The following is a 16,705-nucleotide window of genomic DNA, read 5'->3' as shown; positions in this document are numbered from 1 at the left end:
GGAGGGATAGTTGGATAAGCAGTTTGTTTTGAAGTGGATGCTGCTTGAATGACTAAACTCTCTGGAGTCGGATGTTTATTCAAATATTCAGGATCCGATCCAGCTGGTCTGTATTTTCTTGGAAAAGTGCTGTCTGCAGCAGCAATGGTTTCTGGTTTCTCCCAGTTTTTCTCCACAGTCCTTTGAAGGGCCCTGTGAAAAGGGAGAACAGGATCCTTCTGAGGTCCCTTGACGATAATATCCGACATGTCATCTTGTTCAAAAATGGGTGAAGTATTACCCCAGCCCATGTATTCAACTACCCTGGTCATAAGAGCACTGTACCCAGCATCTGCATGCTCTGCAGGATCAGGTTTGGCAAACTCTAATTCTGGGGATGTGTCAACTCCACTGGCAGAATGTAGAGTAGCACTCAGGTCTCTCATTCTGGATTCCTGGTCAATAAGTTCTTCAGGAACTTGTCTTGTACCATAAGTAACTTCCAAAGGAGTAACTTCGTCTTCTTCTTCTGAAGCAGACTCTTCATAAATTGTAGACATAGATTTGAAAAAGTCTGATCTGGGCAAAGGAGTGAATCTCCTTTCTTCCTCTTCCATCTGCTTCGAAGGAAAATGGCAAATCCCTCGAAGTTTTCGAGGGTGTCTTCGAAGTTTTCAAAGATGACTTTGATAATGGCGTCGATGACGCATGTGGTTTTGGTGTCGAAATTATCGAAGTCGTCGAAGTCTTCGACGATTTGTGTTTCTTGGCCGGCACTGGAGAGGTGCTCGACTCTCGAAGTTTCTTCGACGGTTTTACGTCGACTCGAGGTTTTTTGTATTCCTCGACGCTACTGGTGTTAGCCATAGTAGCCTTGGACTTCCCTTTGTCGTCCAATGGAGCGACCTTAGGGGTATGGCTTTTTCGAGGTTCTTTCGAGGGGGTCGAGGCTGCATTCTCGAAAGCCTCCATCATCTTTTTGCGGAATTCTTCCCACTTACTGGGAGAATCCGATTTAGTCGGACAACAAATTTCTTCGGTCGACTCTGAGGAAGAAGATGATGAGGGAGATCTATGTCTCCTCTTCATTTTTTTCGATGACGACGAAGAATGTCTCGATCTACTTCTAGATAGAGATCTCTTCGAGTGCCTATGGCGATCTGATCCCTTAGAATCGGTCGCTTTCTTATGTTTTTTTGACGAAACCTTTTTAGAGACCTCCCTCCCCACCGACAGTTTACCTCTCCTCTCACGAAGAGCTTTTTCAGTCATCGATTGGCAGGAGCCGCAGTCGGCGGTTCGGTGACTGGAACCGAGACACCAGAGACAAATCCGGTGGGGATCGGTAATCGACATCTTAGACCCACAATCCGCACACTTTTTAAACCCAGTTCTGGGTGTCGAAGGTGATGACATTTTCTTCACAGAAAATAGAAGCGCGCCGTTCTCGATAGCGAAGCGATCGGGAAAACAGAACTGAAGCAACGGGCGCGGCTCGAGCTACTTATACCATCGGTGACGTCGACAGAGTAGGGAGTACGTCGAGGGACAATCGACGCCACGACCTCGAGCACATTTTTTTTCCGAAGCAGCAAAGCTGGAGATAACGATTTATCACAAGATGAGGAATACGTGGGAGGACACAATCGATTCGAAGGGGCAATTTTAATACATCTTCTTCCTGATTGCTTTCTCCATCCCTTTCTCTGCCTAAGACGTTGACCCCTCACTCCCCTCTGGATACTTCCTGATTCCTTTAAACAAGCTCTGATTCTCCCCCTTGAAAAAAATCTATCCACGCAGACATTCCATGTCTTCACTTCCTTTTGAAACTTCTCCAACGTCTCATTTATCATCGATTGTCTGCACCAACTCCAATTCGAATGCTGCCCGCATGCTCACTGGTTTAGTCCTCACTTTAACTGCCAACCCTTACTTCTGCTCGTCATGCTGAATCCTTTCCCATGGGCAGTATTTTATACTCTTTTGCTTTTTGCTATGTGTGTGGGATTTCTAAATCGAAAAATAAAGCTGAAAAGTAACGGAGCACTGCATGTAGGAGATTCACCAAAGAGTTCATAGATAGGGAGCAGGGGTAAAAAAGACGGTGGTATGGCTTCAGTGGAGCAGGTTAGGTGGGAGGGAGCTCCATAGGGAGAGAAGTACGGTTGAGCGGTGCGATCAGCGAGATGTTCTTTGAAGTGTAGGGTCTTCAGGCCCTTCCTGACATGTAAAGCAGAGAGGGCCAGTCTTTATCTGCATTGGCAATCTATTCCGGAGGCTGGATGTGTAGCAGCAAAAGTATTTTTGTCTAGATCTTTCTCACTTCCAGTTCTTTGTTTCCAGTCTGGAGGTGCTGTGATTTCTGGTTGTGCGTTGGTCTCCAGAAATGGTAAGTTTCTTGGCCAGTGTGAAAAACCTAAGGGTATTCCCACTCCTACACCACTGGGATCCTCTATGCAGGTGGCCAGGGAAAGGCTATCGCTATTGGATCCCGACCCTGGGGGTGGGGAAGCAAGGGAGGATCACCTGGTTGGACGGTCCGTGGGTAATACAAGTGGGGTGCCCTTGGGTGAGACATTGTAGCCCCCTTTTCCTGTTAGTGACCAACCCAACACTTCTCACATCTTAATGGGCTGCTATAGGCTATACACCTGTTCCCCTAATTTCTCCATATTTGACACTTGTCAGTACTGAGATGAAGAAGAGGCAACTAGGAACAATGAAGACCACACTCATTCACACCCAGTCACCACTCTCGTACTGGGACAAGGAAGATGCCTGCTAGGAACTGTAAAGGTCCGGCATGTCCTGTTCATTGGAAATCTATACCTGCAGCCTGTCGAGGGGCTGCAGGTTTGTAAAAGGAGACCAGCGCAGCAGTATGAGAGACAACAGGGAAGCCTATGCGTGGAGAAGAGGCAGGAACAGCAGCAGGAAGGCAGGTGTAGGTGTGGCATGGGAGCTGGTCCTTTGTGCAGCAAACTGAATACTAAGAAGGGAGAGGCTGCCCCTTTGGTGTTTGTGCAAGATGCTTGTTCCCCTGTGCTGAGACGTGGACACAGGGGTATCTGAGGGGCAGGTCTGAGACCCTGATGTGAGGAGCAGAAGGCTGCATTATCCAGACTGGTGTGAAGCCTTTGAACACGACCAGTGGGTTCCTGTCCAGTGAGTAACCCGTTGCGCGAGTGTTAAACTGAATTATTCAAGGAATACTTTGTATTGGAGTGGTCGTGTGTTTGAGGAAACACATTTTCGAAAATCTCCGATTCAATCCATTGTTTAATACTGAATAACCAAGAATAATTTGTATCAGAGTAGTCGTGTGTAGGTGAAAACACATTTGTGAAGGTCTCCGAAGAGTATTCTTTACTAAAGTGAATTAAAGGAATACTACGCCACGGGTTGAACAAACGGTATTTTGAATACAAACCATGTACTTTTTCTTGCATATCAAACGGGAAAAATATTAACCAGTGCAACCCATGCTCATTGAAGACCAAAACATATACAAATTGTGTTTAATGAATACAAAACTTAGTGAAAACTCACAAAAGAGCAGAACTATTACCTACTAAATTCAGAAGTAAAACAGAACGTACATTTCAACTAAAACCACTAGATGCTGTATCTTAAAAATGAATTGCACTTTATCTACAAGTGAAAACAATTGTGCTGTATCCTAAAGTGAAAGGGACTTTAATTATTGAAACAAAGCTAAAAGATTATTTAGATACAGTCACAGTTTCAACATACAAAGAAGGCACAAGAGAGACAATGAACTTTAAAGAGACAAAATATATTTTTCTTGTGCTGAAATTAAGTCTTGTGGTAAAGGAGCCATGAGATTTGCTGGTGAACTTAAGTCTTAGGGAAGGGAACCCTGAGACTTTAACTCTTTATTGACTTGCAACCAATGTCCTTTTTGTGCTTGGAACTGCGTTACTTGGAACTTGGGGAAGGGAGCCCTGAGTGCTGGTTAAAACTATGTTATCCTGACCTCAAGAGGTAACCTTGCAACCTTTTGTTGATACTGCATTATACTTGGGGGAAGGGAGCTGAAAGGAAGCTGAGAGCTGGAAGAGGCTCAGAACTTTATGTTGGACGTGGTTTCTTTTTGTTGCGACATCCCTACACATTGTATAGTTTAGTGGTGAGGGCAAGATAGGTGTTGGACACAGACCGATTCTTCCGTTGAACTCTGACGCAGACCTTTCTTACTTTTATTTAGGTAGGACAATCCCACCTTAGCTTAGGGCAGGTTAGGCCTTTTTCCATCCTGACATTTAAGTTAATAAAAGTATTGTATGTAAATATTGAATCTGTTGCCTGTGTCTTGCTTCATGATGCCTTCACACCAGGCAGAGAAGGATTTGGTTGTGACTGCTTTGAAGGAGATGCAGATTTTCTTGAACACAATGCATGCTTGAATGGGTGTAGCCAGTGCAGCTTCTTTACAGTGGCTGTGATATGTTATGTTATGTTAGCGCACCGTTACCAACGGAATTGGTCCCCAGGCGCTCTGGCGGATCTGTAAACATGAAGGGTTGGTAGGGTTAGTCGGGAGGAGGGGAGAAGGAGAGTGGGAGAAGTGGTGTGCTGTTGGCAGCTTCAGCTCGGTATACACCGAGTGCTGGGCTTTGGTGATAGTATCGGATCGGAGGAAGGCCTCAAGTGCTGTGATTAAAGTTTATGTGTTGTTGATGCGGTGTTGTAAAGTATGTGCGGATTGCTGGGAGAGTGATGGTTGTGTGGTTTTGTGTGGGTTTAAGTATGCAGAACATTGAGGGTTGGGTTAGTGGGGTCTGTATCCTGGTTCAGGTACTCATGATTCCGTTAGAGTTGTGAACATGTGGATTCAGATGTTGCTGATTCTTCGAGGCCCGACTTGTTTTGGTGGTGATGCGCTGATCCACCTGTATCCTATTGAGTATAGTTTGGATTGGTGGGTGCGTCTGAACCTAATCTTCAGGTGTGGGACTGGGTGGGTGATATTTGTTCTCCGGTGATCTAGTGTGACCCTGGTCGGTTAAGGCTTTGAATGGTTCGGGTCGGGGTCGTGTTGCAGTGTTGTCCTTCTGTCCTGACCGGTTCTTTGATTTTCCTGGGGTGAGCATCCTTGGGACTATTGTTTAGTTGGTTTTCTGTGGTGGGGCATTGTGCTTCCTGCTTTGTATTGGTGGGCAGTGTGTAGTGTTGAAACATTCTGTTTCTCATCCATTGTAATGGGGCCCGTGATGCAGTGCTTCCTTTCTCTCTCTATGTTTTGTTCTTATGACCGTTAGGTAAGGTCATAGTTAAGGTCATGGTCCTCTTGATGATTTGTCTTAGTTTGCTATATTTACTGTCTTTGGTCGTATTGCGACTGTATCCCATTTGGTCCTTTCGTATGTCTTGGGATATTTACCTCAGTTTTTCCCACTGATAAATCGGTGTGTATCGCGGTCACTCTACGCTCATTGATGTTTTTAGTTGTGTCTGTGCCCCTTGTGGCTAGTCTTTTTAATTATGATGTGAAGAACCAGGTTTTGAGTAGTTTCCTGAATAATAGGTGGTTTCTTGTGTTGCGTATGTACTTCGGAAGGTCGTTTCAGGTTTCGGGGCTTGGTGAGAGAAGGAGGATCCTCCAAGTTTTCTTTTGTTGTAGGGCTTCGGTTCCAAGCGGATGTCCATGCTTGATCTGAGCGTTCTTGTTGGTTGATGTAGCCGCAGTTTGTCTCTTAGGAACTCAGCGTCTTTGTTGTGTACTGCTCTGTGCGTAATGCACATTGTTTTGAATGTTATTCATTGTTTTATTGGTAGCCAATGTAGTGTTTTCAGCGCTGGTGCGGTGTGTTCTCTTCGGGGTAGTTTCAGAAGTAGTCCGGCTGCGGCGTTTTGAATGCATTGCAGTATTTTTAGGAGTCGTTCAGGCATGCCTAGGTATAGGCTATTGGCGTAGTCTACTTTGGACATGACGAGGGCGATGATGGTGGTAATTTTGTTGGCGAACGATAAGAACGGTAAGATTTGCTTTGCCGCTCGCAGGAGGAAGAAGCATTTCTTGAGGAGAGCGTTTACTTGTGGCTCTAGCGTGAGATTATTGTCCATTAGAACCCCCAGATTTTTAACAATCGCTGAGAGTCCTGGGGTTGTCCCGAGTTCCCTTGGCCAAGAGATGAATTGGTTTTCTCCTCCATTTTTTGTGACTATCATTATTTCAGTTTTGCCTGGGTTGATTTTGAGGGAATTGGATTTCATCCAGAAGAATACATCGCAGAGGCAGTTTTCTACCGTTGAGTTTCTTTCCGTGTTGTCTTGTATTTTGAAGATTATTTGTGTATCATCAGCGTAGTTGTAGCAGGTGAGGCCATGGCTTTTGATGATTCTGATCAGTAGGTACAGGTAGATGTTGAATAGTAGTGGGGAGAAGGATGATCCTTGTGGTACTCCACAGGTGGAATCGCTTGGGCTGGATTTGAAGGGTTTCATCCATAGAGTTTCTGTTCAGTTTGTTAGGAAAGATTTGATCCATAGTAGGGCGGTGTCTGTTATTCCAAGTCCTTCTAATCTCGTTATGAGGTTGTCATGGTCGACTGTGTCAAATGCTGCCGATAGGTCTAGGAGTATCAAGGCAGTGCTGTTGTCCGAGTCTGCGTGGATTTTTAGATCGTCCCATATTGAGAGTAGAGCTGATTCTGTTCCTCTCAGTGGTCTGAAGCCAACTTGTGCTTGGTCTAGTAGGCGGTTCTCTTCTATAAACTCTTGGGTCATTTTGTATATGAACGTTTCGAGCAGCTTGGCTGTATACGGGATGTTGGAGATGGGTCTGTAGTTGGAGAGGTCCTCTACGTTTCTTGCTGTATCTTTGAGTAGTGGCCTGATGTATGCAGTTTTGAAGGCTTGTGGCACTTTCCCAGTTGCGATGGAATTGTTAAGGATGTTCCGGTGATATTCCATGGGCGTTCCTTGTTTAAGAATCTATTTGTATATGTCTGGTGGGCGTGGGTCTTCCGGGGACCCTGAGTTATTGCTTTCACTCACCAGTTTGACGAATGTCTCCACTGATATTTCTGGAAAGCTTTGTAGTTTGTTTGGGTGCTCCTCCCGGGTTGTGGTCAGATCAGACGGTCTGCTTTGAATGGTTTGTTGGATGTTGGTGATTTTGTTTTTGAAGTGGTCTGCAAGGTCGTTGCAGAGTTTCGAGGACGGAGTTGGTGTGTTGTTACATCCCGGAGGGTTTTTGATTTAGTTTATTATTTTGAAGAGCTCTTTTTGGGTGTTTGGCGCTTCGAAGATTCGGTTGTCGTAGTGTTTACTCTTTGCTTTTTGTATTTCCTTTTATGGTTGGTTGATATGGTTGAACATTTTTAGACTTTGTTGAGGTATGCAGCAGAGTGCTGGACAGCTTTCAGAGGGCCAAGGTGGCTTCTGGGACTGCTGCGGTTAGGACGGTGCCACCATCCAGGTGGGAGATGATCGGGGTTTAAGTAACTGTTCTGAAATGCGAGGTGAGGATTCAAGGTTTGACTTTGCAGAGGAGCGGAAGCTAGTACTATGCTTTGTGGCTCTTCTTGGTGATGTGTCTTTTAACTGAGAGGTGGCAATCAATGGAAAAGCTGAGAGATTGTGAACTGGGTGAGAGTTGAGGTGTCAATCCATCAGGCTTCATGTCCACCAGCCAATTCTGAATTCGGTCGTGCTTGTTGGGGTTTGTCGGGTTGAGATTAAGGGAGGCACTTGACATCCAGGCTTGGATCAGGGACAAACAGTGCTTGAGCTGAAGGATGTAGTTAATGCAATCGATCTTTAGGTAAAGCTGTGTGTCATCTGCTTATTGGTTTATCTTTATGTTGGGGTTAGCAAGGAGTTCCCCCAGAGGTTCCGGGTACATGTTGAAGATAACAGAATACAGGACAGAGTCTTGGGGAACTCTGCAGGTTCATGGCAGCACTGTGATTTGTTGAGGCCAATCTGGTAAAGTTTGTCTCTGTTGGAGAGCGAGGAGGCAAACCACTGCAGGACTCTTCCATTGATGTCTATGCCAGTGGCAAGGATGTTAAGGAGGGCTTCATAGTTAACCGTATCGCGGTGGCAGAGAGGTCGATTAGGACAAGAAAGCAGGGGTGCCCTTTGTCCTGTATGTAGAGAGGGGCATTGATAACATGCATTGTAGAAACTGTTCAACGTAGTCAGACACTGGATTGTGGATTATGCTGAGGCATCCTTTCATGAAACTGAGCAGTGACGGTCTTCTCCATCACTTTGTCCATGAAGGAGAGACGCGTGATGGGGCAATAGATGGCTAGGTTGTTTGGGTTGATTGTGGGTTTTAGCCAGGGAGGATCTGTTCTGTTTTTAATTGCATCTGGAAATGTGCCTTTTATGATTGGGTTGTGATGATATTGAGAAGTAGTGCGAGTGCTTCAACTCTGATGACCTTCACTGTAGAGGAGTGGAGCATGTCATCTTTGTAGGTAGTGAGTTTGAGGTGATGTTTGGTCCAAACACCTTTTATTCTTTCTGTTGGGCAGGACCAACTCCTCTTCCAGTGCAGTGTCACTATAGTTCCCCACAGGGATTGGTGTTTAGTCAACCCCTCTTCTCAATATGCACCACTCCATTGGCTTCTACCATTGCTTACTTTAGTCTATCCTGTCAAGTTTTACGCTGAGTGCTCACACATTTTTGTCTTTTTCCACCATCTTGATCTAACTCTTTTGCGTTAATTTCTGTACGTCTTTTCATTCCTTATTTGGTCCCAAACAAAACTTAAGTACTTTTCTTCCCTGCCTCTGAGACCAGTACTGATACTTTCCATTGGGTCTCATTACGAGTTTGCCGGTAAAACGGCAGTAATACCAGTCTGGCAGTGTTACCGATGGGGTGGCCGGCACAATTACTGCCATATTATGAGTCATCTGGCGCACGAACACATCCGTGCTGGAAACAGTAATACCGGTGTCAACGGCCATCCGCCAGTAATACCCGCAAAATATTGCCGGTATTACCTTCGTCGGTAATAGCATCATCACTGGAACGGGAAGCTCGGCGGCGGTCATCTTTAAAAACCCAATCCCTGAAATGCCCATTTCCTGCTGGCATCCAATCCCCAAAGTTGTGGCAACATAATGGCACAGGATAAAAAGGCCTGTCTGCCGAATCTCCTACTCCGGAGGCCAAAATTTGCAGAGGCAGAGCAAACTGCATTGGCAGATGTAGTGGTAGAGCATGAGAATGAGCTATTCGGCAGCAGGCACAGAAAAACCTCTGACCAGAGTAAGACAGCCAAATGGGCCGACATACAGGCAAGGGTGACAGCAGTGGGAACTGTACCCCGCAGCATCAGGGACTGTCAGAAGTACTGGGACGACCTCAAGGCGAGGGTTTGCAGCCTCATGGCCAGACAAAGGAGGGAGAACGCTGGTACATGAGGAGGCACGGTGGAACCCCTCCACTTCACACCCTGGGAGGCGATGGTCAGCTCCATCCTCCACATGGAGGGCATTGAGAGGATAGGGAGCGGGGATGCAGGAGCAGGGACCCATGGCGGTAAGTACATCTGACACCATTACATGTGAATGTAGTGTAATTGTTTATTTATTTAGCGCTTGTACACAGGTGCAGTGCTTCAAAGGGCTTCGAAAATAATGTTCCCCAGCAGAGATGCACACCATGGGAATGGGAATGGCTCAACACATGGCAGTCACAGCAAAATAGCCAGTGAGCGCACACACATGCCAGGGGAGGCGGGTAAACGTAGCAATGCACTTTAGTCGAAACGTGCATGCCAACACATGGACACATGAGAAGCACCGATGTGTGCCAAGATACTCAATGTCAGTAAATGACGCCCCACTGCACCCACAACAACAAGAGCCACCTTGGCAGGTCCACAGGCAATGTGCATATTCATGCACTGTGTAAACCCTCAGCAGGCACTACCATCACCTGGTAGTAGCAGCACTCAATGGAGCGATAACACAGGAAAGACGCATCTCTCGGGGACACACAATGTTGCATGAGTGTAATGCAAGCCCTCAGACATGCCTGCTTGCTGTAAGGAACTCATGGTGGCAACAGTAAAGACAAACAGAAGTGATCACAGTTCAAGGGTGTTTATTGAACAGTGAATGCAGGCTGGGAAAACGCCTAACCTAAATCTAAGATGGGAGCAAGCGTTGACCATCAAAAGGCAGTCCTAGTGGCGTTGTGTCAAATAAAAGGGCCTATACTAAAGAAAATCCTATTGCCAGATCCTTACAACTAATTACAGAAAGTGTGGGATAGGGTTTCAAAAGAAAGAAGTGTTCACACATAATATGTCAGGATGTGATTGCCAGTGGGTCTCCCTTCCCCCACGTTTTGAGCATGGGACAAAGTTGATGATCTGAGCACAGCACAAGTTGCATTTTTCCTGAGAGGACCTTTGGGGAAGAAAGTCTCCAAATGGAGGTGGAGATTCCTGTAGAAGAGAAGAGAAGATGGGAAAGTCTTGCCCCAGAATAACTTCTTCAGGGAGCCCTGGGGTTTGGCTGACGGTATTTTACATGTCTTTCCCTCGGATTTCTATGTGTACTAGTATCTTAGGATAGATTTTGTTGTCTCCATGTACACAAGCTACTCTGATGGCATGGTTTAGGTCTTGTAGTGTAACTAAATCGGACCGCATAGCAGTTTGTTTACTACCTGGGTCGATTAAGGCTTTTACCTGTTTCCCATTTACTCAAGTCTTTTCATTGTCTCGTGAGGATAGCTCAGCGGCAACGCACTCTCCTTGGAAGCAAGACTATGCGGAGCAACACGGGTTCGATCCCCCGGTCCGTGCTTAGAAACCTCTGGGAGTTAAGCACGTTATAAATAACCTATCATATCATATATCATAGGTGAACTCAGTAGGGGTTTGACATAAGCAGATGCTAAAGGTCTTTAGCTCGTCCTCGGCTTCTTCCCACTCTTCACCCTTCAAGCAGCCTATTTCCATAGGTATGTCTTTTACATTTTTAGGACATTGTCTAGCTAGATGTCTGATTTCTCTACAGGAAAAACAAACCAGGGGAGGTGGTTTGCTTCCTTTTACTTCTTCCCTTCTGCTCTCATCTTTAGGTGTTGGATCCAGTTTCTTTATCTCGACTCTTTATTGAGGCACCCCTTCCTTGAGTCTATATGACCCCCCTTGTTTATCTGTTCCCTGGGATGTGGGGCGATGGACGGGTTTATGATCTCTTCAATCTTCCCATCGATGGGCTGACTGGAAGTATTTAGCCACATACGCATGGTTTTGCGAAGTCTCAATGGCCATAGCTAGGGTAGGTTGATTTAATTGAAAGACAGATTTTAGGAGCAAAAAAAAGGGGTAGGGAATTTGTAAATTGTTCTAAGGTAATCATCTCAGTCAGTTCTTCTAGAGTTTATTATTAGTCCATAGCGTTACCGTGTTTTTGATCCGTCCCCCCATCTCTAAAGGAGTTTCTTCCAGGTTCAACCCAATGGCTCGAAATTTCTGCTGATAAAAATTGCAGCTTTGACCTACCCTTTTCAGCAGGCCGTCCTTGATGGTTAGAAAGGAGGCTCCTTGTGCAAAGTTGAGTAGTTAAGAGGTTTGGAGTTCCTCTTTTAGCAAGGGTCCCAAATAGCATTTCTTAAGGTTTTCTCCCCGCCCAAGTTGTTCGGCCAGGCGTTCGAAGTTTAGGGAAACATTTCCCAAATCCTCGCCTTTGAGATAGGGTTGAAGTACGCCTTGTGGTAGTGACGGCCTTGCTTGCATTCAGTTAGATTTTCCTGCAGTCTGTTTTTGGCTTGTATCTGATGGGCTGCCAACTGGGCGATGATATTGGTTAGATCAGCCATTTCGTCTGGGGGTGTAAGTATGGTGTCCACCGTGTGGTGTCTGAATCAGAAAAAACAAACTATCGACCCCTTCGGATAAGGTTTCAAAATCTTCGGAGTTGTCTGATTCTGAGTCTGTTAAAGGAGTGGACTGGGATCTATCCCAGGTTTTAATTATATTTTTAGGTATTAGGTTTTAATCCTGATGGTCCCCCCACCGACTGAGACTGTATACTATGAAGAAAGAGGAATCGGAGGCCGGAGGATTTAGAGCACTAGGCCTGATGAAAGAAAAGGCTGGTCGGATTTTTAGAATTATTTGGTCCCACGGATGTATATTATAATGAGAGAGTGGGAGGGCATCTAGTAAGAGTTGAGTATTAAAGAACAGATCCTGTTGACTAGATGGCATATGTACCTGAGAGGACAGTACCTCTTTTAAGGTGGATACGCGATCAGAGTCTAGGAGAGCAACTATTTTATTTTCCCCTTCTGGTGGTACCACAATTATTAGCATGGGTTTCAATTTTTATCAAAACAAAGGGGGGGGGTCCTGGGAGTCTCTCTACCAGCACAAACACAGCCCAATGATCTGTTCTTGGGTGGATGGCCCCTGGGAGAGACTCTACCAAGTCTTTAGCTCACTGTCCCTTTCACAGAGAAGAAATGTCCCCGCATATCAGTCTTTGTCCTGACCTGGGGCAGTCCAGCACCGAAATGCTATGCAATTCTTCTCAGAACAAGAGTACCAAGAGCAACCCCATACACGTGTTTCAGCCTTGTTGGGCATCATCCGTGAGGTGGAGCTGTGCCTCTCTAATAACAGTGAGCAAGGGGTCCATGCCTGGATCACCCTGGTAACTTAGGGTGAGACCCAAAGTTAATTTATGCAAAACAAAGGGGTGTCTGGGAGTCTCTCCACCAGCACAAACACAGCCCAATTACCTGTTCTTGGGTGGATGGCCCCTGGGAGAGACTCTACCAAGTCTTTATTTCACTGTCCCTTTCACAGCGAAGAAATGTCCCCGCCTATCAGTCTTTGTCCTGCCCTGGGGCAGTCCAGCACCAAAATGCTAGGCAATTCTCCTCCGAACAAGAGTACCAACAGCAACCCCATACATGTATTTCAGCCTTGTTGAGCATCATTTGTGAGGTGGAGCTGTGCCTCTCTAATAACAGTGAGCAAGGGGTCCATGCCTGGATCGCCCTGGTAACTTAGGGTGAGACCCAAAGTTAATTTATGCAAAACAATGGGGGGTCATAGTCCACGTAACGTACACGTAATCACGGACAGGATTAAATAAGAGCAGGCAGAATGTTTCCTTGAAGATGGACTTCTGTCCAAAATGCATTGGACTCAGAACGGCATTCTCTGCCTGTGTTTTTGGTAATTAGATTTTGCCAATGTGAATCTGTTCTCTCTACCATTTTATAATATACACCGAGATTGACTTAAAACCACAGAACTGTTCTGAATGTATTTGTCAGAAATATTGTACAAAAATACTATCTATTAACACATGAGTAACTCATAAGAGGTCCTGACTAAGTAGCCAGGACACTTTTCCTCATGCTTGATTTTTCCCATTTCTAAGTGCTGTGCTAATAGATGTTATTACCAAGATTAATTGTACTGATTTTATCAATCTTGGAAGGATGAAGAGCTGAGTTGTGCCAGACCGGGATTTGAACTTGCAAACTGCTGCCGACTGACCGTATGTCACAGGCTGACGCATCAGTCCCTGAGCTATTTTCCCTGCTGTCTATTTCTATATTATCTTGCTATTCTGGCTTCTCTTCCATCTCTGCCTCCATTTAATTTTCTCAGAATTGTTTTCAAATGCATTTATGACCCGGCCCCCCTCCTCACAACCTCGTCCCTTATCTCCTCTGTCATGTTTCTCTATATACTAGCCCACCCCCTACAGTGTACACTATGGCTCTTCATTCATGACCTGTGTCCAAACCTGCTTTGGACAGCTTACCACTATTGCTTCTAAATATTGGCATTACTTGTTCATCCATTAATCTGGACAAATGTTGCTGCGATCTCAATAAACACTTGCTCTTCCTGCTGCCTCTGGTAATTTCCATTCATTATAATAGTCTCTTCTTTTTATTGTGCTTTCATAAACAGCACTTGTAACCCTATCTTTATTAAAATCATATAATTGTCCTTAATGAAATGTGGTTTAAAGAAAAATTAAGTTGTGATGTATGACTAGAAAGGGAGCAGCTGTGGTCTCATCTGTTTATTTGATTCACCACTTCACTAAGTAATGTGGTCTAACAGCTTCTGTTCTCTTCAGGGTGATTGGCCTCTTCTCGAATGGCTTCCTTGCTGGTTATGCCGTCTGGAATATCATTGTGATATATGTGTTGGCCGGAAGTGCGCTTTCCACCCTCCCAAACCTGCTGCAGTTTTACAAGACCTTGGCATATCCTGCTCAGTCCCTGCTCTACCTCCTTCTGGCTCTGAGCACAGTCTCAGCCTTTGACCGGTAAGATATGTTTTTTGCTTTGTGTGATCCACTTTGCCTTTATCTGCAGAGAGTAGGTTCCTTTATGGATACAGTCTGTCTGGGATATTTGTGCACATTGATATTCTATTCCCCTTAGATTTCATGAGCTCCATCCCAGCTGGGGGGGAGAGGGGTGGGTGCAACAGTTATTCTAAGGTCTTGTTGCATTGCACCCCCCCAGCAGGCTGGGTTTTGATGAGAGATTCTACATCTCGAACGCATTTGATAATAGGATACTGTTTAATTTTGCTTAGATTATCATTTTTATCTACTTTGAACTACTATTTAATGTAATGGTCTTAAAGTGAAGCTGATTCAGAGTCACTAGATGAATGCCATATTTAATTGATATTTGAGCCTGTTGATCATAAAGAAGAAAGGATCTACACTTTCCCCAAATAAAAATGTTAGCTTGTATTCTGTACTGACTAGGACAACTGAGCACTCTACAGGGGTCTGCCCGAATTGCCGATCTGGCAGTTGTTTACTCTCTTCGAGTGTAGGACGACATACAGTAGTCTGGAGGGCTTTAGCAGGCCTATGGATAGTGTCTGTACACAACCTACATGTCCTGCACAATCCCCACAAGCTACCTGAGGGGTGCACAGGTCCAAATTCTTCTTAACTAGCTTACTGCCACTGCATTGGCTGCCTCTATGCACCACGCTCATAGCCGATTCATATTAGAGTGCACTGGAGCAAGAGGAAGCACTAACAAGTCTGCTTCATGGATCCCAAGAAAAGGCATGTAGATTTGAAACTCAGCAGCTGTGGGGAATGCACCAGTCATGTGAGGTCAGCAGAGGAAGATGTCCCCTCCCACCTAGGTTCATAGCCCTCTCCACTGGAGATGAGCTCATTGGAGGAGATAGCCAGGGGAAACTTGTGAGGCAGAGTTGGCCTGGGGATTTCAATTTTTGATAGTGCCTCACTTCACCCCAGAGTTGACTGGCTGGCTCTTTGCTGTAGGACATGGTCTGAAACCTGTGGCTCTCCAGTTGTTTTGGACAGTGACTCCCACAATCCCTCACCATTGACTATACTGACTAGGGCCAATGGGAGTTGTACTCAAAACAACTAGAGAGCCTAAGGTTGCAGACCTAGGTTATAGGGCTTTGGTTGGTTCTCTCTCCATCAGGCCAATCAGGAATTTCCAAGGTAGTCTGCCCTGATATTCATGTAAGCTTGGCCTTCAGGACCCATTCCCACCATCAGTGCCAGAATCCCCTACAGGGATCATTAGGATTCCCTGATGACAATGTTCTATTACTTCACAACCTCCTATTCCTAAAGAAATTCCTTAAAAAATTCCGAGGAAGTTCTACCTCCTCGGCTCCTTTTCTGGTGGTGCCATCACCAGTCTCCTCACCTTCCTCCGCCCTCCTGCAGGGCTTCTTGTTCTCATTCTTCTGTTCCTGCATCACCTCCAGCGGTTCCTACCATTATGACTCTGCTGCATCCTTTGGACCCTGTGATGCCTGTCACTCCTGCTGTCCAGGCACCATGGCCCATGCTGACCATCCTGTTTGACCGCTAGTGAGGGAGACAGTGATGAGGGTTTCCAGCCCCCTCTCTGCCCCTCCTCACCACAGGCATTTTATGAAAGGTTCATGGGTTCTGGATTTAGACCTCCCGCCCCTGATTCCACACCCCAGGTAAAAGGCGTTCTGGCCATACTTCTCTTGGCCAAAGCAGAAAAGACAGGCATCCAACTTCAATTGGATGTTTATGTGAGGCAAGGCAAAACTAGTGGCCCCACTTAACAAGAAACTGGATGCAGAACTTGGGAACCAAACATCTGAGAAACTGCATTTGGCCGTAACCTCACTCAATGTGTTATTTGTTTTCTGCTTCCCAACCCTCATGACTCTTTTGTGCAAGGAAGGTAAGACTCTGGATGCCTGGGGTAAAACCTTTTACTTCAACCGTGTCCTGTGCCTTAGGCGGTCAAACTCCAGTGCGATCCTGCTAGCGTGTAATGCAGAGCTTTGGAGGAGATCACAGAGTTTGCATAGGATCTACTATTGGACAAGAAGGATTCATTCCAGGTGGGCCAGTTGGAGGCATGGCAAGTGGTCCATGACTGCCTGAGTCTGCTGTTTGGCATGTTGATACTGTAGCAAAGGGCTTGTGCTTTGGATGCCCATAGAGTTGTGTGAGTTTTGTCTCACCAAGCTCATTCTAAAGGCACAGGGCACAGTGAATAGTCCTTCCTGTGATGGTCTCACTCTCTCCTCTCCATTTCATACAACAAGCTGTCCAAAACAGAAGGCAAACACCTTTATGATGAAGTTATCAGCCATCACAAATCCCTTGTAGAAGCCCTCAAAATCTTTGTGTCGGAAGCAAGATCATGCTAGAGCCTTAGCGGTCCTTCAGGGGCTTCTATAACCGCT

General features: G+C 45.7%; 1 protein-coding gene across 1 annotated transcript in view; it reads left to right on the top strand.

Annotated features, from left to right (window-relative positions):
- TMEM237 (transmembrane protein 237) overlaps positions 1-16,705 on the top strand; it is a 145,019-nt gene that overhangs the window by 85,141 nt on the left and 43,173 nt on the right. The window contains exon 7 of the mRNA XM_069613942.1: positions 14,097-14,288. Coding sequence (XP_069470043.1) covers positions 14,097-14,288 — 192 coding nt within the window. The remainder of the gene's footprint in view (positions 1-14,096; positions 14,289-16,705) is intronic.

The sequence above is a fragment of the Ambystoma mexicanum genome, chromosome 9 (assembly GCF_040938575.1).
Source record: "Ambystoma mexicanum isolate Mex_15411 chromosome 9, UKY_AmexF1_1, whole genome shotgun sequence".
NCBI classification, from domain to species: domain Eukaryota; kingdom Metazoa; phylum Chordata; class Amphibia; order Caudata; family Ambystomatidae; genus Ambystoma; species Ambystoma mexicanum.
The sequence above is the reverse complement of the archived record's forward strand: the minus strand, read 5'-3'. Positions and strand labels throughout refer to the sequence as shown.